This window comes from Notolepis coatsorum (genome assembly GCF_963971535.1).
Source record: "Notolepis coatsorum genome assembly, chromosome: 11".
Taxonomy (NCBI): domain Eukaryota; kingdom Metazoa; phylum Chordata; class Actinopteri; order Aulopiformes; family Paralepididae; genus Notolepis; species Notolepis coatsorum.
In genome coordinates, this window is record NC_140175.1 from 62,814,114 (window position 1) to 62,841,021 (window position 26,908).

The 26,908-nt window shown below is 46.0% G+C and overlaps 1 protein-coding gene across 1 annotated transcript; it reads right to left on the reverse strand.

The window, feature by feature from the left end:
* Nucleotides 1–211: 211 nt before the first annotated feature.
* LOC311236680 (serine/threonine-protein phosphatase PGAM5, mitochondrial-like) lies at nt 212–26,908 on the reverse strand. Its single transcript, XM_084324399.1, has 6 exons — nt 26,456–26,908; nt 7,404–7,588; nt 4,270–4,395; nt 3,577–3,662; nt 1,958–2,088; nt 212–556 (listed from the first exon to the last, which is right to left on the reverse strand). The coding sequence occupies exons 1-6, from the start codon at nt 26,689–26,691 to the stop codon at nt 406–408; spliced, it is 915 nt and encodes a 304-aa protein (XP_084180525.1). The 5' UTR covers nt 26,692–26,908; the 3' UTR covers nt 212–405.

Consider the following 26,908-nt stretch of genomic DNA (forward strand, 5'->3'; position numbering starts at 1 on the left):
AAGGTCAGGGATCAGTCCGTCAGGTCAGGGATCAGTCTAAGGTCAGGGATCAGTCTGTAAGGTCAGGGATCAGTCTGTAAGGTCAGGGATCAGTCCGTCAGGTCAGGGATCAGTCCGTCAGGTCAGGGATCAGTCTGTAAGGTCAGGGATCAGTCCGTCAGGTCAGCGATCAGTCTGTCCGGTTCGGGTGAGTTTGTCAGGTCAGGGATCAGTCTGTAAGGTCAGGGATCAGTCTGTAACGTTGGGATCAGTGTAAGGTCAGGGATCAGTCTGTAAGGTCAGGGATCAGTCTGTAAGGTCGGGATCAGTGTATGGTCAGGGATCAGTCCGTCAGGGATCAGTCTGTAAGGTCAGGGATCAGTCTGTAAGGTCATGGATCAGTCCGTCAGGTCATGGATCAGTCCGTCAGGTTCGGGTGAGTTTGTCAGGAGGCATGAAACCAGAGTCTCCCATCATCCTGAGCCCCACCCTGCCGCTGGGTCTGATGGTCACCCAGGTTATGGAGCCGTTGTTCAGGCACAGACGGAGCCATCCCTCAGGGGGGAACTGCAGCGCCCTGGAGGAACATACAGGACAAAAGAACAACGTGCAATTGTACTTTTACGATTTAGACGATTCCTTATGATCTAAAATCCTGATCATGCCTGGAAAAGTCACTCACTGTTTTAATTACTTGCATTTTTCATGTGGCTCTTGGTATCATAATTCCAAAAAGCACCACCAGTGCTGCATACTACTTCTGTAAGCACCACCAGTGCTGCATACTACTTCTATAAGCACCACCAGTGCTGCATACTACTTATAAAAGCACCATCAGTGCTACATACTACTTCTATAAGCACCACCAGTGCTGCATACTACTTCTATAAGCACCATCAGTGCTACATACTACTTATAAAAGCACCATCAGTGCTACATACTACTTCTATAAGCACCACCACTGCTGCATACTACTTTTTTTTTTTTTTTATACACTTTTTCTCCCATTTTCTATATTTTCTCCCATCCGAATTTCGTATCATCCAATTCAACCCTCCCCTGTCACGAACGCTGTTTCTTGCCTCCCACAAGCCGGCTGCAATGTGGACTAAGTCATACATAGCACAAGTCCCCTCCGGTACTTGAGGTAACAGCAGTCTCATCTTTTCACCTGCGCAGCTCGATCTCTCAGTGGCGAGGAGTAACGCGTGGGAGGCTCACGCTGCCCCCGACACTTCCTGATTCAACTGCGCAGGCGCACCAACCAACCTGTAGGAGTCGCTGTCCACAACGCCCGATCCCCACCCATCAGTTTCCCACCCCCTAATACGGCCAATGTGTATTAGTACGGACGACCAGCTCAACTGAAAGCAAATGTGGAGCGCTGGGCTCGAACAGGCGAGACCAGCGTCTCCAGATTTTGTGGCGAGCGCCTTGCCCACTACGCCACGTAGCCGCCCTTGCTGCATACTACTTCTAAAAGCACCACCAGTGCTGTATACTACTTCTAAAAGCACCACCAGTGCTGTATACTACTTCTAAAAGCACCACCAGTGCTGCATACTACTTCTAAAAGCACCACCAGTGCTGTATACTACTTCTAAAAGCACCACCAGTGCTGTATACTACTTCTAAAAGCACCACCAGTGCTGCATACTACTTCTATAAGCACCACCAGTGCTGTATACTACTTCTAAAAGCACCACCAGTGCTGTATACTACTTCTAAAAGCACCACCAGTGCTGCATACTACTTCTAAAAGCACCACCAGTGCTGTATACTACTTCTAAAAGCACCACCAGTGCTGCATACTACTTCTAAAAGCACCACCAGTGCTGTATACTACTTCTAAAAGCACCACCAGTGCTGTATACTACTTCTAAAAGCACCACCAGTGCTGCATACTACTTCTAAAAGCACCACCAGTGCTGCATACTTCCAAGTTCTTTCTTTCAGTTTTTTGAGAAGAGCCACTGACCTGCAGACAAAGTAGCGGATGACGTTTGCGTGGCAGACGATGATCTCATGGCTGTCTTCCTTCTGATCCACGTCAGCACGGTGGATGTAGCGCCGGAAGGCCGCTTCAATCCGCGCCCCATCCTCATGGTACTGTAGACAGGACAAAGGCAACATGTTCATCAAGGTGTCACCTCCATACGAGGAAAGTAATACCTGATTTAAGGTTTACTTTCTTCCAGAGAGACTACATGCTGCTGCTATCGGAGGGAAATCATGTGCAGTATAGGGCTGTACGGAATGTAATTTTTTAACATTCGAAGCTTCTATTGAAGTATCCGAACATTTTTTTTTATTTATAAATATCCTCAAACGAAATCCTCAATTTGAATAAAGTGATTAATCTGATTAAATGATTTTTATTTTTTTTACTTTTTAATGAATATAACTCGCCAGTTTTGTCAACATAAATAATCCAATAAGGGCACAGTTGGTACGAAAGTGATGGTGACGTCTTGATGGAGCGCCGAGCGCCAAGCGGATGCAGATAGGCTACATCATTTATGATAAATGTTTTATAAAATTATTTATGACGAGTCATGTACTATAATATTAGTGTAGCCTAATCTTTATCTGCAACTGTGAAGAAAAACCCCATTGGTTTAAACAGAATGAATAGACACATACAACATTTTTATTCTAATGTTGATTTAGAATTAAAATGTCAATGTTTTATTCGGTACAGCCCACTGCAGTATATCCAAAAGTACTTTTCAGGATGAGGGAAACACAGCCTTCACGTTCAGACTGATGACAAGGAGCGGCCGCAGCCTTCCCCACAATATTTCATCAATTCCTTGATACCAACTAGCAAGTGAAAGGTTGTTCGGAGTTCTATTTCAAAAGTGGTTGATGGAAGAACATACTGTAATAGTGACGTTTAATCAAATGATGGTTGGAAAATAAATCTGTCTGGTAATTGATATGTGGCATTGAAGTCGTGTATAATATTATGTACAATCATTTATTTGCTAACTAAAATGGTGATACATTTCTTTTTTTTAAACTTTATTTTTTAGCGTTTATCGCTTTTCTGGTCAAGCATGACCGACAGTTGTAGGGTGAAACGGGAGAGAGAGCAGGGGGAGACATTCGGCAAATGACGGCGAGTCCGGGAATCGAACTCGGAGTCAACCAGATCCGTGACGCAGCACGGAGTCCCGCGACGCAGCGCGGTAACATGGTGTGCTACTGGAGCACCCTGGTGATACATTTCATCATAGTTTTTGTTACCAAGGGGTAATTTTTATTTAGTTATCATCTCGTCTTTGTCGTGCAAAAGAATGGCAGTTGACGAAGGTTTTTCGTCATAGTTTTCGCTGACAAAAAAACTGGAAACACTGCTTCCAGTCCTTGTGCTAAGCTAGTGCTAGCATGCACCTGGACCCCTCTCGGGGCCTACTGGTGGACACAGACATGCAACGGATATCAATCTTCTTGTCTGTCCGTCTGGGGAAGATGGCAAATAAGTGTATTTCCCAAAATGTTGGAGTGTTCCTTTACACCTTAATTCCTCACAGGATGTGAGGGTTGTGTGCTCTATTCCCCCTTGGAGCCTGTCAAGAAGCAGAGCATTCTCACCACAGACTCTGGTTTGCGGGATATGACTGGTACCGGCTCGATGGGAGCTCCCTCTCTCAGTAGGTCACAACTCACTGTCTCCACGTCTAATAAGAGACACAGGAACAAACACAGAAAGGACCATTATCATTCAGACATTTGATCTATTTTCAATCTGGGATTTATTTGGATCATGGCTGGGTATACTGTGTGTGTTGGGTATATACAGTTTGTCTGTGTTGGGTATATACTGCATGTGTTGGGTGTATACTGTGTGTGTTTGGTATATACTGCATGTGTGTGTTGGGTATATACTGCATGTGTGTGTTGGGTATATACTGTATGTGTGTGTTGGGTATATACTGCATGTGTGTTGGGTATATACTGTATGTGTGTTGGGTATATACTGTATGTGTTGGGTATATACTGTATGTGTGTGTTGGGTATATACTGTATGTCTGTGTTGGGTATATACTGTATGTCTGTTGGGTATATACTGTATGTCTGTGTTGGGTATATACTGTATGTCTGTGTTGGGTATAATACTGCATGTCTGTTGGGTATATACTGTATGTCTGTATTGGGTATACGCTCCAGCTGAATACACATTATTCAGTGCACTGGATATAGTTGTATTCATGGTGTCAATGCTTTCTGTGAATGTCTCTTTCAAATAAACGATTGAGAAAACACACACACAAGTTTGCTGCTGACCTGGGAGGTACTTGCTGATGATGTTGGTCGTTTCTGTGGCGCGTGTCATGGTGGAGTGGACCATGACATCATACTTCAGCCCCAGAGCAGCCAATCGCCCCCCGGTCAGCTCCGCTTGCTCCCGCCCTGGGAATCAATTGATGAGTCAGTGTTGTACAGCATACAACAGCGTTTGTGAAACGTAAGCCCAGGGACCAGTGTCAGTCTCTTGGGTGTTGCTGAGCAGGTCATACGCCAGTTACCTGTACTTCGTACATACAAATAATCAAACTACTAAGGGAGGAATCTCTGTCTGTGTATCAGTCCTGTCCTTCACATAATTATCGCAAGAACGTTTCAACCAATCAACCTCACGCTCGGCGGGTGTGTTGCTGAGGACCCGGCTGAGTGCACTGTCGAATTTGGTCATATTTGGCTAGAACAACTAACTTTCAATTTTGGCCTGTAACTTTTGATTTGTGGTTTTCATATGGTTATAACTAGGGATGTCCCGATCGCCTTTTTTTGCTTCCGATCCGATCCCGATCATGTGATTTTAAATATCTATCGATCCGATCGTTTCCGATCCGATCTTTCACATTAGTAATCAATTTTGACGCATTTGTCAGAAACTGGCAGAGCGAGACAAGCCCATCTGTTGCCTATAGTCCGGGGCGCGAGAGCGGAGGCTTTTGTTATTACATTCACCCTGAGAAATGTGCTTCTGCTTCATATGAGAAATATTAAAAGTTTCAATATATGTTTGCACATTAGTATACATTCAGTGTTCGACTTACGTAATGGTCCATTCTGGTCTGAAACGCCGACGATAATCCTCAGTCACGTAACGTTATCCTCCAGGTGAAAAGTTAGTCTGAAAACTTCGCCTCCAGCCTGTCCTCCTTGCAAACATTGCAACTGGCTTGACTTTCTATTTTAAAATGCTTAGTTCCAAACCTCTGACATTAAGTCTAGCTGCTCAAGTCAGTGGATATTAACCGTGTTTCGGGAGCAACGTGTTGTACTGTTGTTGTGATGTGGTCGAGCGTGTAGCGTGTAGCGTCTAAATTAAAGGGGTGTTTGTTGCAACGGTGAAAATTAAAGGGGAATGTGTTTGTTGTGGACAATTATTCTGCTCTGTGTGACAATAAATACATTAATGATGATATATTATATGTAATTTAAAACCAAAACTAAGGCCTCCGTATGAGTTTAAGACGTGGACATGGTCATGTTTGTTGAATAAAATTTTTCTTTTTTTGACTGCCGATTTTTATTATTATTTTTTCCCGATCCCCAATCCTCTGAAAAGCATGTGATCGACGCCGATTCCGATCACGTGATCGGATCGGGACATCCCTAGTTATAACAACATGTATGTAATGTAAATATCTATATAGATATTAGTTTAAATGACTGTGTGTGTTAAACTCTAAGAAACTCTAAGAGAGACATTTTCTCTGTAGCAGGGCCTGTGGGAGAGATACGAGCCAAGGTCAGAGAACCGGGAGTGCAGTAGCAGCTAGAGATATGAGCCGTTGCTAGGAGGATGAGATAGTCACAACAACGCCAGAGACAGAGACTTCATAGCTGTGAGTTCTTCCGGTATAACGCAGAAGAGTTTTGGATAGAGACAGACTGACATCGAGCTGAGCTCCAGGAGGGGGAAAGACCATGCAGTAACAAAGATAGCTAGCAGCTAACAGACAGGCTTCAGCTGATAGGACAGGCCGCAGAACCAGAGAATCTAGTTTCTGATAACACCAAAGACTTTAATTTTGTACAAGATGCTATGTTTATCGAAATAAACATCCTTTTAGAAAAGAGACGACGACTCCAGTTACATTATTTTGTCCGGATGCATTAACGGGGGGAAACAGTGTGACAGCCAGTGCGGGGGAGGACAGAACTGCACAGAACGATTGTCTTAACATCAACAACTAAGACACAACGCGGAGACTTCACGGAAGGGCAGATGAAGGCTGATAAACACCACACACCGTTTTCTAACACCATATACAGAGTAATGACACCTGTATCTAATTCACGGAGTGCGGCTGCTGCTCGTTACTGCGCTGATTGGAGAGGGAGAAAAAGAGCGAACAGACAGAAGATTGGATAACTTTGATCTGCAAATCCATGGTAGACATGAATAGAGAGAACATTAACGTGCTGTGTATGATCTGTTTTGGAAGGAGGACCCTGCTCTGTGCTACTACCTTTGCCTGTCTGAGAACCCACTCCATGTATGACCCCTGCCTGTCTGACTACCCTCCGCCACGCATGTCCCTGGACTGTCCGGGAACCCGTCTCCATGTACCGAACCTCGCTACTGGACCTCAACCATTCTGCTGGATTGGGAACGAGAGTTTGCCATGTGCATTAACCCCTTCCTTCGCACAAAAGACAATAAAGCATTTGATTTTCATTTATCTGGTTGTGGACTTTGAATTTATGGTTTTCAGTCACGTGAACGTGAACACTCTACAACCACATGAGTGTGTCACAATGTGTAGATATGATGACCGAGTGACCCTGAGAAATTTGGTACCATTTGGCCAATTGGTAGCATTGTAGCAGCATCATAAGTTTAAAGAGCCATAATGCTCCCGTCTGTCCTTTGCAGATCTCGAGAACTGTTCATCTGATCGACACTTGGTGGGAGTATTGCTGAGGGCCCAAGTGCAGTATCAAATGTGAAGTTGATGTGCAGTTCTCGAGAACGCTGCAAGCTGAAATACTGCGGTTCTCAACAACGCTGCAAGCAGCACTTTTGGTAGGGAGGTCAAATGTTTTTCTGAAAAGTTTACTATATATGGTGGATGACGGTATAGTAAGTATCTACACCTTTGCACAGATCCATGATGGTATCATATTCAGTATACCTCCCAGTAGGGCTGAGCAATTAATCAGAGTTTCAATTTCAATTATGATTTTGGATCATGAAAACAAGATAATCGAGATAATCTTGAGTCTTGTGTTGTAAATGCAGCGCACCCTTCCTTCACAGTGGTGGGCTCCGCCCCAAACACTAGTTTCAGCTCGTGTTGAGAGAGGGAGGAGGAAGCCACGGCGCATTTCGTAGTTAATAATCGTGATTATGATTTCTGCCATAATGGAGCAGCTTTACCTCCCAGTCCCAGCACCTACAGTACCTAGAGGAGTGAGGATCCTCTCCTTGTCCACGGCTCCGTTGAGGTTGTACTGGGAGTGGCGGATGAGGAAGATGTGGCGTGTAGCCTTAGGTTTGACCTTCTCCAGCTCAGAGTTCAGCTCTTCATCTGTACTCTCCTTCTCCCTCCTCTTCTTCCTCCTGTTCAGCACCGCCATGGGATCTCGTCTGTCAAGAGAAGAGCTTAAATCAGGGGTAGGCAACCCTAGGCACGCGTGCATGCATAGGCACGCAGGGGCATTTTCATAGGCACAGGGGGGAGCATTAAAAAAAATTACATTTAAAAAAAGAAATTGCTTTGAAATATTAGTGAAATATTTTGCACTGTTGTCGCATTTATCTTGTTGAAATCCTCCCACAGGTTATTTTTACTACCACATATTTAATTGAGACCCTTTATTTGTTTATTATATCAATTTAGCTGGAAATACATTGCTACATCATTCAGTAACATTTGCAGAGCCTTATAACAAAAACATTATTACAGTCACCATTCTGACCAGTGGGATTAATCAACTAATTGTAGTATTTATTTTTCTATTTCATTGAACATTGCACATGTTAAAAGCAATTATTTTTACTCAAAATGTGAGTATTACCAAGTCAACTTGTGTTCTTAAAACAATGACAATAAACATAGTTTTATTAGGTTGAAATAATGTGGTTGTGCACTTATTTTTCTGTTAACTTATTATGGATTGAAAACTGAAAACCTTAATGCACAGTAACTGAACTCAATATTTTTAAGTTCTGGTAACTTATTTTTTTTTTTTTTTACAGTGTAATCAAAACGTATTTACACGATATACCTCACATTCACCCTCCATTCACATCCTGGTGTTCTCCATTAGGCCTGTAGGTGGAGCTATGACAGCACACGTACAGTACACACACCGATGGTGTGTGATGTGTCCAAAAATGAATGGGCAAATGTGAGTGAAATGGTCGCACTGTATGCAGCTGTTTGTCCCCAACTCAGATTTAGGGTTGATACAACCATCATAATAATATTGTTAATAATAACAATAATGATGTAATAATGTACAAATTATCATTAAAAAGACCTGATTATGAGAAAAAAATATTACGATGCATGGAATATTGTTGAGGCACACTAGTTACAACTATATTTCAAACAGGCACTCCATGTCAAAAAGGTCGCTGACCCCTGGCTTAGATGAACTGACCTGAACCGGTCTGATGTTACAGGATTTGATAGTGTCCAACAAAGGTGGAAAAACTCTGATTATTCTACTGATCTACTGAACTACTGATCAATTACAAAATCCTGGTCCTCACCTACCAAGCTCTTCATGCCCCTCCCCCAATATAGCACAGACCTCCTCTCCCCCTACCAACCCTCTCAGTCCCTCAGAACTACCTCAGCCTGCCTCCTCTCCTCCTCTCCCCCTACCAACCTTCTCAGTCAACAAAGAAACAGACTAGGAAACGATGTAAACACCATGATCAAATCGGTTAGCGTTAGCGTTAAAAAATGCCTAATCTATGTTTTAAATTATGGCTATGTGTCTAATCTGCCCGTCGCTTATCAATGACTCGGTTGCAGTCAACATTGTCGAAGCGGATTGTTTTTTTATCGGTTCATTTTCGTTTTATAGCATTTTGAAAAGCCCTCGTTTTCAAGGAAAATATAAAGATTCCATGATAAGACATTTACTGGAATATTCTAGAATACACAAAAACGTCATTTTTCGGCCTATTTATGAATAGTTTTCAAATAAACGCTAGATTATCGATAGTATATGTGTACGTATGCACGCTATAGACGCAAGCTGAAAAATCGATTCTCTTATTTCCTCATCAGCGATCACAGCCAAACAGCCACATCACACATAGGGCAAACGCTGAGATCTCAGCGAATACAACTCTGATTATCCCAAGACTGGTAAAATAGATTCCTTACCTCAGATCAGATGTTCTCCAAAAAGATTATTCCAATTCCTGATCGCCATTCCAAATATCGATCACACTTATTGATTGATTATTGGCTGCTGTAAATATATATTCCAGGCTGATTTCCGTCCCGCGAGCAGATCGCTCTTGAGCAGACTGCTCGCCAGCACAAGGAGCCAGTTGGCTCCCCCCCCAGAGATCTACAGATCCCAGGTCAGTCTAAGCGACTGACCTGCAGTTACACAGGGATAGACGATAGGGGGCGCTTTTTTCCAATCTGAGCTCTGTAGGGGCTGGTGTACCAACGGGAGACTCGGTTGATGAAACATGAATTCAGATCGCTAATAAAACGATATTTGTCGTCGTGGGCACTCAATGGGGGGGCTGATAAAAGAAGATATGTCGTCCGTGGCACTGAGTGTTAATAAACTACCCTCCCACTCAGGGCATTTTGGGGTAGAACACATCCTAGCCTTCTACAAAAACCTAGGGGTCCGCAAAGACGACTTCAAACTCAAAATGGTAACAACAGATGAGGTGCTCAAAAAACTGAGCGCCCTTCAACCTAACAAGGCCACTGGCCATGACAATATCCCCTCCAAATTCCTCGAGACTCAGCAGCCGCCATCACCAGTCATCACCATAGCTGTCAACATTGGGATTTGAAAAAACAGGAGATTTCACCCCACCCCCCTCCCAATGTAGTCTCCTCCCCCTCGTATGTATATATTTTCTGTTAGGATGTTTGTTGACAGCTGCTCTCTGCTGAGCTGCCTCGTCGCTGCCATCTGCTGGTCAAAGCCTGTATGTACCCAAGGACTGGGTGAACTACTAATTGCTACATTAAATTAATCAGATACCTGGTTGAAAGTGAAATGCTGTGTACATCCCTGCATTAAATGAATGGAAGTGTCAGTGTTTCTGTAGAGGAGATGGAACGCCTGCTCTTGTCGGCACTGCTCAGCTGTGGAATTGCAAGGCCATAGATTTAGAATAGATCTAGAAAGTTCTCTTTTACCTCTTATTTAATTCATTAATTAATTTAATTGTAGGTACTGTTTATATTGTGTGTAACGTTGTATATTGTGTCCTATGTTACTTTTGTGTTTATTGTCTCTTTCTATATACACCGTGGGAAGGGGGGCACGTAATTGAATTTTTCTGTATGTCTTGCACAAATTGGAAAATGACAAAGTTGACTTTGACTTTTAACATGTGTGTCACACTAATTATAATGTTAAAAACGGATACTGCTGTAATATAAAGTGAAATTCTACCATGACTCAATGTATCAACTTTAAACATACACTAAATGTTAATGTTAGAAATGTTAATTTCCATTATTTCCACCATGAGCAACATTTCCTAAGAACAGCAATGTCCATTCTATCAACTCCAAATCGTATATGAGCTCAATTCTCCCGGTGCATGCAGAAGTAGAATTGCTGTCTTGTTTTGGATGAATGAGTAGAAATGAAAAACGGAAATCTTGTTTTATTAAAGTAGTTTTGACATGTGATATAGATAAAGATATTGTTTCATTGTGTATTGATTAACTTTACATTTGCGCTTCATTACTTGTAGGAGCCAAAGCTATATATTTAGGTTATATTGTATTATATGAATGTTTATATGTTTATTTGTATAACCTTACATTGAAACGGCATTAGGAATATTGATTGGATTTAGATAGTTGAACCATCTTATTTGTCATAATAGAACATTCTAGAACATTTGTGATGTCACAGTATGGTTATGACCGACCGTTCTAGAACATTTGTGATGTCACAGTATGATGTCATGACCGAACGTTCTGGAACATTGGCGATGTCACCGTATGATGTCATAACCGAACATTCTAGAACATTTGTATCTCTATATATAGTCTCTCAGAACGGGAGTGTGTAGCTTGAAACAGGACTGAACAGGACTGAACAGATGGACTAAACAACAGAGACTGAAGCCTGCATTTCTCAACCAAGGTGCCAAGCCTACCGTTATGCTGTGGAAAGAGCCGGCAAGTTGATTTACGGCTTTCCAGTGTGGAGGAATTTTCATGTGTCGAGTCGGCTGTGATTTGAGACTGGGAAAATAGTTTTCTTACTAATATGAGGGCCGACGTTCCACTCTAAGCAACTTTAACCAGTACTCGTGAGTAGTACGTTCGTTGATAAAGAAAAATAATGTCCACAGCCGCTCCAGTGTAAAACAAAGATATCCAAATGGTTTATTTCTCTTCCACAGCGAAGTCTTTCCTTGTAGTAGTGATGTGAATATTTAGGAAAATAGTTTTAGGACCACTTCTGTAAAGAAAGACTTCGCTATGGAAGAGAAATAAACCATTTGGATATCTTTGTTTTACACTGGAGCGGCTGTGGACATTATTTTTCTTTATCAACGAACGTACTACTCATGAGTAAGCAACTTTAACCAGTAGAGTGGAACGTCGGCCCTCATATTACTTTACAAAAGTTATACTGGCACATGGGTCTAATACAGCAATGGATTATGGGTAAATGCAACGTTAAAGCAGTGCCAATGTAAGACTGACTTTACATTAAACGAATGACAATAATATAGTATAAAGTAGGGTATTATTTGGACTAAAGAATGGTGTTGTCTCACCCTACTCGCATGTTGAGGGAGAGCACCATACATTATACACTGAGAAACCACGGCCGAGAGTGAGCTCTCCGGGAACAACACCACTTTGCCCGACAGTTTTGACATGGCGGTAATGCACCAAAACGTAGTAAAAATCAGAAGAAGAGAGTTGTCTGCAACAGTCTTCCGGTTGTACATTGGAATATTGACAAAGCCATACTTGGTCATTTACTGTACATTGTATGGGTTGGGTTAGGACATTTGCAGGGGCCAGTTTCGAATTGCAGTCTCCAGTAGGTGTTCTTTGAGAGTGGTTTTGAAAATGGGTAGTGATTCACATTCCTTTACAGCTTTGGGTAGGGCGTTCCACATTGATGTGGCATAATTGCGAAACGTGTTTAGTCCCTTGTTTGAGCCGAATCTGGGTTTAACATGATTTGTGGAGCTCCCTCTGGTGTTGTGATCGTGGTATTCACTGACCTTTGGGAAGTATTTTGACATGTACATGGGTACCTTGGTCGTGTATCTTGTAGACCAGGCCCATTGCAAGTTGCTGTACTCTGTCGTCTACTCTAAGCCATCCTAGGTTGTCAAAGTGGGCAGGGGTGAGGTGGGTTCTAGGAGTCAGGTCAAGCAGTTAGTCTGACCAGTTTGTTTTGAGATGTTCGTAATTTTGTTTTTAGTGCCTTTGAGGTGATTTGGTACCATGAGGTGCAACTGCAGGGAGCGAAATTTACTTTTTGACTCACCGGCCAGTGGCTGGTAGATGGGAAGAATCTACCCGCCAAGCATATTTCTTACCTGCCAACTATTTTTTGATTAAAAAATAATTATTTGATATAATTTTTTTTTAAATAAAATATATATATTATATAATCATACTTGTAGTTAGGGCTGGGCGATATGGCCAAAAACGTTATCGCGATAAAATTATAAAATTATTTTCATATAACTCGATATCGATAATTATCGTCGATATAATATCTGTAACTGAGGGGTACAATTCCCTGACTGTATTACTAGATATGATACTTACTACCACTACCTTTGTACTTAATATTCGGCCACCCAGTACTCGGCATAAATATATTATGATGAACACTGTCACGTAGATGAAACGGATCCAACACAAATGTACGAAGTCGAAGTATGTATTTATTCCTACACAGCAATGGTGTGTAGAGCAAGCACTTAATCACTTAATTACATTTATGAATTGAAATAGTATGCACTTTTATGGCAAAGAGTATTCGTCGGTATATCAATAGAGAATGTCCAATCTCTGATGGCGCAGGCGGTAAATATACGACCTGGAATAGTTAAGGAATAACAGCAATGATACTTTAATGATTATAAGACTGGATACACTAAGGGGGGTAATCCGGTCGCTTGTAAGACAACAGGAGTAGGAGGGGGGGGGGGTAGAGTCTGGCTGCCTCGTCCGGCCAAGGGTATCCTGGGTGAACCCACAGTTGTGCAGCTCGGTGCGCCAGCGATCCTTGGACCACAGATGAAAGCAGGTGGACTCTCTGTGAGCCGGCTCTCTCCGGTCCACGGAGGAGAGACGTGAAGCGACCTTGTCTTGCAGAGCGCCTCCTCACCTTGCGTCCTCTCCAGGGGGGGGGGGTTCCAACACACGGCAGTGTCGGTCTTTATCCATAGAATAATCACTGTATACAAAGCATAATCCGTGCCTGGGAAGGCGGGCTGGCGTCGGTAGAATAATCCGGTATGCAGGTCCACTCGCTCGTCGGCTCTGGGGCTCCTCGGGGCAGCCTCACATGGGGTCTGCCACCCTGGATAAGCAGCCAGTTCTCTGCCCGAAACGATGGGGTACTGACTACGATAGTATTCTCACCGCACGAAGCACTACATATGAATAGACTATTATTAGCTTAATAGACTACGTCCAACTCGACGATATAGTGCCAAATATGACTATTCAAATATTAATATACACGATGTCTCAATACCGATGGTAGGCCGAACTTGGCCTTACTCCCACACGTGGCGTCGCGGGAGGCTTTACGTCTGTGACTCTATTGGAGGGTAAGAAACTGGACTGAAAAAGGAAGTCCTACTTTAGTAGCGCAGTATATATACGCACTATGAACAAATAGTACCATTAGTGGTGCGGTAGCCAGATTCCTACGCGGAACTAGGACTTGTTCGTACATGTTGAGCGGTACGTTTGAACTGGGTCTGGGGGGTATGGCAGCCTGGCACCAAGGTCTCGACCAATAGTCGAATGGAGACTATTATGGGATGTTCAGTAGGCTAGAATGGATATTCAATGCATATTGTACAAGGAATATACAAGGGATATCAGGGAATATTAGAGAATATACAAATACAATTAAATATATATATATAAATAAATATATATATTCGGTTTAATCTGGCCCTTCACAACAGCCACCCCCTGATTGGTCCCAGACCTAATCAGTTAAGCAGAGACAGATTAATCGCGTTGTCTATTTACACATAAGGGTTTGCTGTAGGGGTCAGTCAACTTCACAAAGTCATAGGGTTATAGGGTCATGGTCATCATCGATTGTGTCTGGGAGTCGGGGCAGTTCTATGAGCCTCGCCACGGGACGGGTGTAAGTGCGACCCTGGACAAGCACTTCAGCTGCTCGGACCTTGCCGTCGGCACCGGTGATCACTTTGCTTACGCGGCCGGCCGGCCACATAGCTCTGGGCAGTGATTGATCAATAATCATGACGACTGTTCCTTCTGTCAAATTGTCTCTCTCCTTTACCCACTTCTGGCGGGTCTGTAGAGACGGTAGGTAGTGTAGTAGGAAACTGCTCCAAAACTTGTCGGCTAATACTTGGCTGTACCTCCACATTCGTCGGCCGTTCGCTTCTTCAGGCCGGTACATTGTCTGGGGTAACGCGGGATCTAGCCGCCCCATCAGGAGTGTGTTGGGGGTAACTGGGTCGATATCCGCCACATCGCTGGAGACGTAGCCGAGGGGCTTAGAGTTCAATACTCCCTCAATCTCCGTGAGGACTGTCATTAGGACTTCTTCCGCCACAGTCGGGGCCCCAAGTACTGCGTACAGGGCTGTCTTTATGGAACGCACTTCCCGTTCCCAAGTACCACCGAAGTGGGGTGCGTTTGGGGGGTTGAATTGGAAGTCAATCTGTGCTGGAGCGAGGTGGGTCTTAAGTTCTGGGCCCATAGCTTGGAAGCTCTCTCTCAGCTCTCTTTCGCCGCCTTTGAAGTTTGTCCCATGATCGGACAATAGTGTAGACGGTCTTCCTTTCCGTGATGTGAATCTACGGAAGGCCATAAGGAATGAGTCTGTCTGGGCTCGCTGCAGTAGAAGCAATTCTGCTTCCTCGTAGTTAGCTGCTGACATTTCAGCGGGGGACTTACACTCCGGGTGGTGCCGCAGGAATGTCCTTTGTTGTGCACTCTCTATGGTAGTGCAATCATCTATGTTGGGGTCTGCGGAGATAACAGTGCTCAATCCACAGAACACAGGCTTCTTATGCTCAGCCTCCTCCTGACTGGCTTCCCTCGGGATAGGCGTGGGCCACTCTCCTTCCGGGAGCTTTAGGAATGCTGGGCCGTCACTGTAGACATTGCGACGGGTGAGGTCATCTAGGGGCATTCCCCGGGTGATGACGTCAGCTGGGTTCTGTTTTGTATCAACGTAGCGCCACTCTGTTTCTCCGGTTAACTCTTCGGTTAAGTCTTGAATCTCTGTGACTCTGACTCCCACGAAGACTTTGTACTTGCATGAGTCCGATTTGATCCAGGCGAGTACTGTCGTGGAATCTGACCACAGGATTGTTCTAGACACCGGTATGGTGAGCTCACGTTGGATGAGCGTGGCTAGGTGCGCTCCGGCTAGGGCTGCGCAGAGCTCTAGGCGTGGGATAGATTGTTGCTTGCGTGGGGCTATTCTCGAGCGGGCGAGGACAAATGCTGTGTAGATCTCTCCCCCCTCTTCTTGGGCCCGCAAGTAGGCTACTGATCCGTATGCGACCTCTGAGGCGTCACTGAAGACATGTAAGTCCATTTTACATGTCTCTGGCCTCACCGTGGGTGGGAAGTAGCTTCGGCGCATATTAACGCCTGGGAGTGAGTGGAGCTCCATCTCCCACTCTCTCCAGGTGGATGCAAGGTGTGCGGGAATGGGGTCGTCCCAGCCCTGGTCCTTGTCCCACAATGCTCGTACAATCATTTTTGCCCTGGTGGTGTACGGTAGAATACATCCTAGCGGGTCATATTGTCGGGCGAGTGTTGTGTACACACTCCGTCTGGTGGTCGGCGCCGCCGCCGGCCTTCCCTGCTCCGTAGTCAGGGGCTTGTGTCTGTAGTGAAGCGAATCTGTTTTGAATCGCCACACCAATCCCAGGGTCATCTCCTGGGCTTCTCCCGGGATTGTAGCCATCCAGGTCTCGCTGCTGGCTGCCTTGTCCTCGGAGGAGAGGCTGCGCAGTACTTGCGGATCGCTGCTGGCCCACTGCCTGAGATCAAAGCCGCCTTTGATCAATGAGGCGCGGAGTTTAATCAGGAGAGCCTCGGCTTCTTCCTGGGTTGAAAGGCTTTGTAGACAGTTGTCTACGTAGAAGCTGTTCTTTACACTGTGTCGGACCTCTTCGTCCGCTGCTGGGTCCTCTGCTACATGTTTCTGTAGTGCAAATGTAGCACAGCAGGGGCTGCACGTCGTTCCGAAGGGGAGGACTTCCCATTGGTAGATGGCTGGGTGCTCATCTCCTGGCTTCTCTCTCCATAGGAACCGTAACAGGGGCTTGTCCTCCTCTACTAATCTCACCTGCAGGAACATTCCTTTAATGTCCCCGCTGATGGCCACCTTTTCCTGGCGGAAGCGGAGTAGAACGCCGAGTAGGGAGGGGCCGAGTGTGGGACCGGGCAGTAACTCTTTTTTCAGATTTTGGGATCCGATCTGGTAGCTGCAGTTAAATACTATGCGGTCTTTACCGTTGTGATGGACCTTGTGGTGAGGCACGTACCACGATTCAGTGGTCTGGTCAGCCTCTTTAATGTCCATCTTTGTGACGTGTCCCGCTGTGATGAGCTTCTCAATCTCAGCGCGGTATACACTCTCTTGGGCGGGGTTCTTGGCTAAGCGCCGCTCCGTGTTCAGCAGGTACCGTTCTGTGGCGTCTGTCTTGGCGTGGAAAGTAGGCATTCCTTCTCGCCGCAGGAGTGGCGTGGCGTATCTCAACACGCCGTTGACCGGGACTCTCTTGGTCCCTGTCTCGAGGAGGTGAATGGCGTAAATGTCATCTTTAGAGCGAATGTCTTTCTTTCCGTTCTTAAAGGGCATTTGTTCCAAGGTCCATAGCCGCTCTACGTGTTGCAGGAGTGCGGTTTCTCCCTCTGTGACTCGGGAGTGGAGACATCTAGTGGCTGTACTTCGGTTGAGAGATTTGGCGAGCGGGCCTTGGAGAGTCCATCCCAAACGGGTCTCGACTGCTGCAGGACAGCCTCGGGGTCCGGTATGAACCCGGTCTATCGGGACAATGAGGTCTGCATGGTCGGAGCCTATCAACAGGGTCGGCATAGCATTGTCTATGAGCGGGATCGGTAACTTGCGCAGATGTGCATATTTCTCCATCAGCTTGGCGACGGGGTATGTGTACCGCGACAGTCCTATTTCTTGGCTGGTGAAAGCGTCTGTAATCTGGTACCGTCGCTCAGGCTGGCCGCTTGCTGCGATAGAGAATGAGACATTCTCGCCCTTTATCGTCTTCAAATCTCGTCTTATTGTCCGAATTGTCATTTGGGTTTCGCTTCCCCGCAGCCCTAGCTGGGCCGCAGCGGAGGCGAGCAGAAGGGTCTTCTCTGACCCGTCATCGAGGACGGCGTAAGTGTCCAGGACTTTATTCTGGTAGCTTAGTGTCACACGCACTACTTTTAGGAGTACTCGGGCTCCACTGCTGCTGGCGGGATCGATGTACATGACGCTCGCTTTGCTGCTGGATGGTGCGGGTGAAGGGCGCCGTCTGTTACTGTCGTGAAGTATGTCCAGATGGGCTCCATCGCACTTGGTGCACCTTTTCTTTAAGCGGCATTCGGCTGCCATGTGTGAGCGCGCACAGCGAAAACAGCGCTTGTTGGACTTTATCCATTGACTTGCTTCCTCCGCGTTCAGCTTGGGGAAGGAGTCACATTGCGCTAGCCAGTGTTCTTTCTCACAGTAGGGGCACACTATCTTCCACTTCTCCGTTCTGGAGGGGGTACTGTGGCTCCTGCTGCTCGGTACTGACTCCGATTGGTGCATCACAGTCACCGATCTTCTTCCATCATTTAGTCGTCTGGTTCCTTCTCTGGAGCCAGGGGTGCTCCGTCCGAATGTATCTAGCCGTAGGCTGCTGACTTCTCTCGCCAGGAAGTCTGCTAGATCGAGGAGGTTCGGTTCGGGCCATTCGGGTCTCGGTGGTCTCTGCCGCCTAAAACGCTCCTGTCGAGCGGGCGGCAGCTTCTCCAAGATCCTTTCCACATTTGAGTTGGCGTAAAGTTCATGCCTCCCCTTCTCTCTCTGCGCTCCCAACATCCCTACCAGGGACTGCACTCTGATGGACAGGTCGTCCAGTGCTCGATTGTCTATTGCTGGGGGTAAGCGGTCGATGTGTCGGATCTCCTGGATCACGTAATCCCATATGCGCCCATACCTCTGGTCCAATGCTACCAGCGCTGCTGTGTATGGGGTGGTGGAAGTCGCGTAGGCGAGCGCTATATTATGTGCGCGGGGTACCTTTAAGTGCTTCAGTAGGATGGCGTATTTATGGCGTTCATCCAATACATCCACCAACATGGTCTCCAGACACATGCGGAGTTCTGTATACTGGGCCCGGTTCTCTTGGGTGAAGTCGGGTACCATAGGCGTGCCAATGTATGACGCTGACTGTGGATACATCGGCGAGCGTTGGGGGAGAGGCCTCCTAGGCGAGTCTCCTCCCGCTCCTTGGTATGGGCTGGTACCGGCAGTGTACCATGGCCCGCTTGTCCAGGTGCTGTTCCTCGGTGCGGGTCGTGCGTCGTGCTCACCCGGGCATAGAGTCGGGGGTCTGTAGCGCAGCTCCGCGGGAGTATAGCCTGGGCTGTACCGGACCTCCTGGTCCGGTAGAGTACTGTGCTGTCGTCGGGCGTGGTTCTCCTCCTCTTCCTCTTCGTCTTCAGTTAGGTCATCCAGTGCTTGTAGTCTCTGGTTTAGCCTCTCCACAGGATATGCTGCTCCTTCCCGGTTGCTAGGTCTCGCTTGGACCGGTGGGGGGAGGTGGTCTGTGGGGGGTATAGACCTCGTCTGTTGGTCAAGTTCAGGGTTGTTTACTCGGCTAGGGGATGCCGCCCTGGAGGTGTGTCTAGACGAGTTCCTGGAGCCTCTGGCGGAGGGAGAGGGTGTTGTCCGTCTGATCAGCTGTTCTATTAGTTGCGCTTGCTGTCTGTCGCGCTCTGCGTCCCGTAGAGCACCAGCAGCTGCTCGCTGGCTGTCTGCTCGGTCTCGGGCCACATTCTCTTCCCTCTGAATGAGTCTTATTTCTAGACGTATATGCTCTTCTTCGCTCCGCTGCTGGATCTGCAGTCGGTCGCGTTCAGCAGCGGCGTTCAGGCTGATGAGGAAGGCCTGCTGTAGGGTCCTCTCTGCCTCGCTGGGAGAAGGCGGTTGTATAGGGGAGCCTTCCCTCGGGGTACTCCTTGCGGAGCCTTGGAGCTCTATCTCCACGGTGCTCTCCCCGTCTTCTTCCGTGCCGAGTTCTCTCTCGGTAGCGTTGTATTCCTCCCGGGACTCATCGGGGACTACTTCTTCAGTACTGGCGGGGTGTGAAGTCATGTCTGGTTCCCACTGGTCCCCACCGTGAACTTGGTCAGTTACATTAGAACCCGTAGGGGCCTCTATGGTCGGGGTAGTCTGGGCGTTGGGGTTAGACATACTTTTACTTTCTAGTTTTACCGCGTTTACTGTTAGTAGAAGACTAGGTTGTTGACTGACAGCGTAAGCCTCTAAGTACTGAGGGAGCCGTCGTTCGCGCTGCGGGCGTTGGTTAGGAGGATCGTTTCGTGGAGTGTTCATCATAGGCCATTTCAATATTAATAACACTATATTAATATTACACTAATTACCCTCCGGCTCGAAGGACCAATTGTAACTGAGGGGTACAATTCCCTGACTGTATTACTAGATATGATACTTACTACCACTACCTTTGTACTTAATATTCGGCCACCCAGTACTCGGCATAAATATATTATGATGAACACTGTCACGTAGATGAAACGGATCCAACACAAATGTACGAAGTCGAAGTATGTATTTATTCCTACACAGCAATGGTGTGTAGAGCAAGCACTTAATCACTTAATTACATTTATGAATTGAAATAGTATGCACTTTTATGGCAAAGAGTATTCGTCGGTATATCAATAGAGAATGTCCAATCTCTGATGGCGCAGGCGGTAAATATACGACCTGGAATAGTTAAGGAATAACAGCAATGATACTTTAATGATTATAAGACTGGATACACTAAGGGGGGTAATCCGGTCGCTTGTAAGACAACAGGAGTAGGAGGGGGGGGGGGGGTAGAGTCTGGCTGCCTCGTCCGGCCAAGGGTATCCTGGGTGAACCCACAGTTGTGCAGCTCGGTGCGCCAGCGATCCTTGGACCACAGATGAAAGCAGGTGGACTCTCTGTGAGCCGGCTCTCTCCGGTCCACGGAGGAGAGACGTGAAGCGACCTCGTCTTGCAGAGCGCCTCCTCACCTTGCGTCCTCTCCAGGGGGGGGGGGTTCCAACACACGGCAGTGTCGGTCTTTATCCATAGAATAATCACTGTATACAAAGCATAATCCGTGCCTGGGAAGGCGGGCTGGCGTCGGTAGAATAATCCGGTATGCAGGTCCACTCGCTCGTCGGCTCTGGGGCTCCTCGGGGCAGCCTCACATGGGGTCTGCCACCCTGGATAAGCAGCCAGTTCTCTGCCCGAAACGATGGGGTACTGACTACGATAGTATTCTCACCGCACGAAGCACTACATATGAATAGACTATTATTAGCTTAATAGACTACGTCCAACTCGACGATATAGTGCCAAATATGACTATTCAAATATTAATATACACGATGTCTCAATACCGATGGTAGGCCGAACTTGGCCTTACTCCCACACGTGGCGTCGCGGGGAGGCTTTACGTCTGTGACTCTATTGGAGGGTAAGAAACTGGACTGAAAAAGGAAGTCCTACTTTAGTAGCGCAGTATATATACGCACTATGAACAAATAGTACCGTTAGTGGTGCGGTAGCCAGATTCCTACGCGGAACTAGGACTTGTTCGTACATGTTGAGCGGTACGTTTGAACTGGGTCTGGGGGGTATGGCAGCCTGGCACCAAGGTCTCGACCAATAGTCGAATGGAGACTATTATGGGATGTTCAGTAGGCTAGAATGGATATTCAATGCATATTGTACAAGGAATATACAAGGGATATCAGGGAATATTAGAGAATATACAAATACAATTAAATATATATATATAAATAAATATATATATTCGGTTTAATCTGGCCCTTCACAACAATATCCGTCAAGTTTAATTAACTTCTTATGCCCGGCGCCGATGGACGGGCTATTAATAGGGATACACGATATTGCTTTTTTGACACCGATACTGATAACTTTATGCTCCTCAAGCCGATATCGATAACCGATATTTATTGTATTATAAAAAAAAAATTAATGTATATATTTTTTTTGATCAACATTTTTTTTTTCAACATGAAACAAAACATATCGCAATACAATAATAATACATAAAAAGACTTCCCAGGACAATAACTTAACACCAACTTAAATGTGACCTAACCAGACAACAGAAACAAAAGCCAAGACAACAGTTTTACTTTTGACTGATAAAGTGACCATATTTATTTTTCCAAATGAAAATTCACAATCCGTCAACAGCTTGTGGTGCATCCAACCTAAGACGCTCGAAGCTTTTTGTTCTTCTTTTTTCAAAGCAGAGCCTTGAAAAAGAGGCTTTGAGTGGACACATCACCACCTCACATCACCACCACAACAACGGGTCACCTGCGGCATCACCACCGCCACGGTGTTGGGGGCCCGCGACGATGGCGCGAGCACGCTTGTACCTATTGACGAGTCGTTTGCTAAATTAAAGAAGTTTGACAGAAATGACCCAAGGGCTCAAGCCGCTAGCTTTTAAGCAGTCCTTGGTGGTGCAAATTAACCTGGCTACTATGGAGCAATAAGTGACTGCGTATTCAACCAAGGGTTGCATCACAGCCACGAAAGGGGCTAGCTTTGCTTAGCTCCTCGCGTCGTCGTGGGCTTCCAAGTTAACACAATAACACACCGTCGTGGCGGTGGTGATGCCGCAGATGGTCGGGCTGGATGTATTCCAAGTTGTTGCCCTTTTCCCTCCTTGTGGAACTTCTGCATTGCATTTATTACAAATAGCAAGCGAACTTTTTCCTCTGAAAATCCGAGTACCGACGCGGCCATCTTTGTTGTTAAAACGTCCGCGCTGCGTCCAGAAACTTGCGTGGCTATGTCACAGCCAAGAAAGGGAGCGCTGGATTTGTGTAAAACGCCCTGTTCCTAAACCACACGCCGTCAGTCGTACCACAGTACTGACACAACGGGAGGAGCCTACAGTCAAAACAAACGCACTTCATTCCAATTCACCCACACCGCATTTTTTTTTTACCAAAAAATATATTATATTATCGGAGCTATTAACATTATCGGGTTTATCGGGATGACGTCATAATTGCTGATATCGGCCCGATAATTATCGTGCATCCCTAGCTATTAATAGACTTGTTTTGCTGCTGCGAATGTCTCGAGAGTCGAGTTGATGTCGTCATCAGTCCGCGCACGTTAGAAGTTAGCCAGAGCAAGCGGAGTATCTCATGACAATGTACTACCGTACTTTTCTGACTAAAAGCCGCACCTTTTTCCCCCATTTTTCGACCCTGCGGCTTATATAACGGTGCGGCTTATATGTGACTCGACGTGACCAAACCCGAAAATGTAAAAATCGAAATATTGCTTTTTTGACTGCATTGACATTTTATTTATCTGTTCCCTTATTTGCTAAACTTAATACAACTTGTAAATGAGTTAATTCTTTAATTCTTGTTATTTGTCCGACAGTATTGTGTCCCAATGCTAATTACATATGGTAATTAAACATTAAAACACCTGCGGCTTATAGTCCAGTGCGGCTTATATATGTACACATCATTCAATTTAGCTGCTGCGGCTTATATTCAGGTGCGGCTTATAGTGCGAAAAGTACGGTAAATATGACCCTAAAATACTCTGTTCCGCTCCAATACATTGCAACGACGTCCACCGTATACCCCACACTACTATAACAGTTACCCTCAGAATTCAAAACACACACCAACTCGGCAGGTAAACTGTAAAATAGCGCCGTGCAAGCTAATTATCCTAGCCAGGGGGGGGGGCAGGTGGCGCACGGAGATTACGTTCGTCACCAACACCGGGAGACACTGGATTCGCCTGTTCGAATCCAGCTCCCGGCGTTGCTATCAGCTTGGCTGGCCTCTCACACTGATACAATTGGCTGTATCAGGGGGTGGGAAAGATGAAGGGTGGGTCCTGGGCATTGTGGACAGCGACCCCTACAGTTCGGTCGGGGCGCCTGCTCAGCAAGGGTTGGAACTAAGGAGAGATAGTGTGGCCTCCCACACGCTACACTCTCCCCGGTGAGAACCTGCGCGGCCAGGTTGGCCTGCCCCAGGCTGCACATGCGTCGGAGGAAAGCATGCGACAGTCTCCGGTCTCCCGGACCAACAGTAGGGGAAAGTACGCAACAACCAGGAAGGGTGGGATGGGAGATAATAAAAAAAAAATAATAATTATCCTAGCCAGCCTCGTTTCCAAGCGGTGTATTCCATGACAATGTACTAAATATGACCATAAAATACTGTTTCGCCCCAATACATTGCAACGACGTCCACCGTATACCCCACACTACTCTAACAGTTACCCTCAGAATTCAAAACACACACCAACTCGGCAGGTAAACTATAAAATAGCGCCGTGCAAGCTAATTATCCTAGCCAGCCTCATTTACTACTTGAGTCATACCTCTCTACGTCTCCTTCCGCTGTCGGCCATCTCCTTCACTGATTGGTTGTTAGTGCGTGTGCTCATATCCAAGCTTGGAAAATCGATATATCAAAACTTTGCGACCACGTTTCATGTTTATTTCGAGGAAATAATTTATCGCGATAGTTATCGTTATCGTTTTATCGCCCAGCCCTACTTGTAGTTGTATTATCTGCGAGACATCGCCACCTCGCTGTCTGCAAACAGCTCCACTGTCTGTGTGTATACTCGAGTGGCCTCCAGCTCCAGCAAGGATTCTCCGGCACTGCAGCTGGACCCTAAACTCTACATTCAGCATGAAAGGATTCTCCTGCGCTGCAGCTGGACCCTATTCAGCAGCCCTCATGCGATGTAAGCCAGGGGCTCGAATACGCATGTTGTAGGACATTGATGTCAGGAGCTATCTGTAGCTACTGCTGGATGGCGTTGGTACAACGCCTCAGTGAATTATTTAGTTTACTGGGACATTTCGTAGTGACTAGTGAGCTAACGTGGGCTAACGTGAGCTACCTAGCCAACGGAGGTATTATGCACTGGACTATTGCTGGAGCAGTTGTTGATGTCGGGAGCCATCAGTAGCTAGCCGGCTGGATAACGTTACACAATGCCTCATGTATTAAACTAAAAGTGAATAGTTGACTGGGTCATTTTGTAACAGTAGCTAACATTAGCTCACGGAGGTCCCTCTGACTAGACTAACGTCACGGTGACTGTCCGAGGCAATAGCCTCTGTTTACATGCAGCATACAGAAACAGGTGCGGGAGGGGTAGGAGGAGCAGTGCGCGATGCGCTGCATGTCTGTGCTGAGACAGCGAGTGAGAACATGATTTTCGGTTTTCACATGACTATTTGATTGCTCGCCACACGGCGGGCAGACCTCTCAGTGGAAGTCGCCAAACGTAAAAACTGACCGCCAATGGCGCTTGGCGGGCTCTAGTTTCGCCCCCTGGGTGCAAGCATAGTCGTAGTACCCTTGAATGAGTGCTCCTGCCAGAGTCTTCAGGGTATTCTTGTTTACCAGAGAGGAGATCAGGTACAAGAATCAAGTTCGTTGGTTGACTTTTTTTATTACATTGGATGCCATTTTGTCACAGGAAAGATTAGCCTCTAGGATGGAACCCAGGTAGGTAATTTCATCTTTCCTTGTGACAATATTGTCACCCACAGTAACTGAGAAGCCATCGGTCTTGCTGAGTTTGTTATTTGAACTGAAGAGGTTGACAGGTATGGTCATCACCCACATAATAAATAAACCTCTCCATAAAACAGGGATACGTCCCCAAAGACTTCAAAATTGCGAGAGTGACGCCCCTGCACAAAAGATCCAGCAAATTAGACCCAGGCAACTACTGCCCTGTTTCTATTCTTACCTCCATCTCGAAAATCATGGAAATATTTTTCTACGAACAGGTCGAAAAGTACCTTGCGGAAAAAAAGCGAATCTATGAATTCCAATCTGGCTTCAGAACATCCCACTCCACTGACACATGCCTTCTCTATTTGAACGACCACATCAAACAAGAGGTGGACGCGGGCAAATACTGCGGCATGGTCACAGCATGGCCACTCTCAAAGAACACCTACTGGAGACTGCAATTCGAAACTGGCCCCTGTAAATGTACAGTAAATGACAAAGAATGGTTGTCAATATTCCAATGTACAGTTTTGCTTACACAGTTGTACAGTGTGTCACCCCCCACACCCACCTCCAATGTACAGTCCCCCCCACCCACCCATCCCCACCCCACCTACCCAACCTCCTCCAATGTACAGTTTCTACGTCAAATGTATATACTCTCTTTTCTGGACTCTTTTGGTATCGCAAACAGTACTGTATTTGCAAATCTGGTATGTCATAAATGTATAGATGTAGCAGTACTGTCTTATCTGTATGTCATATGTTATGATGAATTGAAAATGGGGGACCCTGATGTAAACAAGACAAAAGTCTTTCTCTGGTCTGCATCCCCTTAACAATTGTATGTATTGAGCTGTACTGTACTGTACCCATTCTGCAATCTGTTAATAAAGTTTTCAATCAATCAATCAATGCTGGACCTCCAAAAGGCTTTAGACACTGTCAATCACTCCATTCTCACTGACAAGCTAAAAGCAATTGGTTTTGATAGTTCATCAGTGAGCTGGATGCAATCCTACCTGGAGGGGAGAGAACACTAAACAAGTGCCAAAGTTAAGTGTCTGGCCTTTCGAAATAACATCAGAAGGCAGCGATTAGCCTATACTAGGGAAGATTATTACACCACATTACCCAGAAAATGAGATTGGGGCCAGGATTTTTCAATCATACAGGTTTTAAATGGTTACTTTGTAATAGCTGGTCCCTGGAATAACACCCTAGAACTCAAATCGTACTTATCCCAGTTGGTATCCCAGACATTCACACTGGATGTCACGGTGAAGTTCTGTGCTGGTGGTGGTGCTGGTTGAGCAGCTTGTAAAGCACCGAGTGCTGCCGTCCACAGTCTGGTGTTTTCTCCTCCCGGTGTTGCTTTGTCAATATTATATCCTTTCGATTCTGCCACTGCCACGAGAACAGCAGATCCTGCGGCTAACCCACACAGCAGCTTGGTTACTCTTCTGAAAGACATCCTCCTAACCAGATCAAATAAAACAAAACTAGGAGACAAAGGCTAGCAAGTAACGTTACACTAAATCAAGCACTTTCCGTTTTCAGCTAACTACCAACGCAGCTCGACTTCAACCAAAGTCAAAGACTGCGTCGTCGTTGTTATTGTTGTTGTTTTTGTTGACAGAGGCACTTTACGTTATCTTCTACAGAAAGCGAAGATGAATACAGCTACCGCT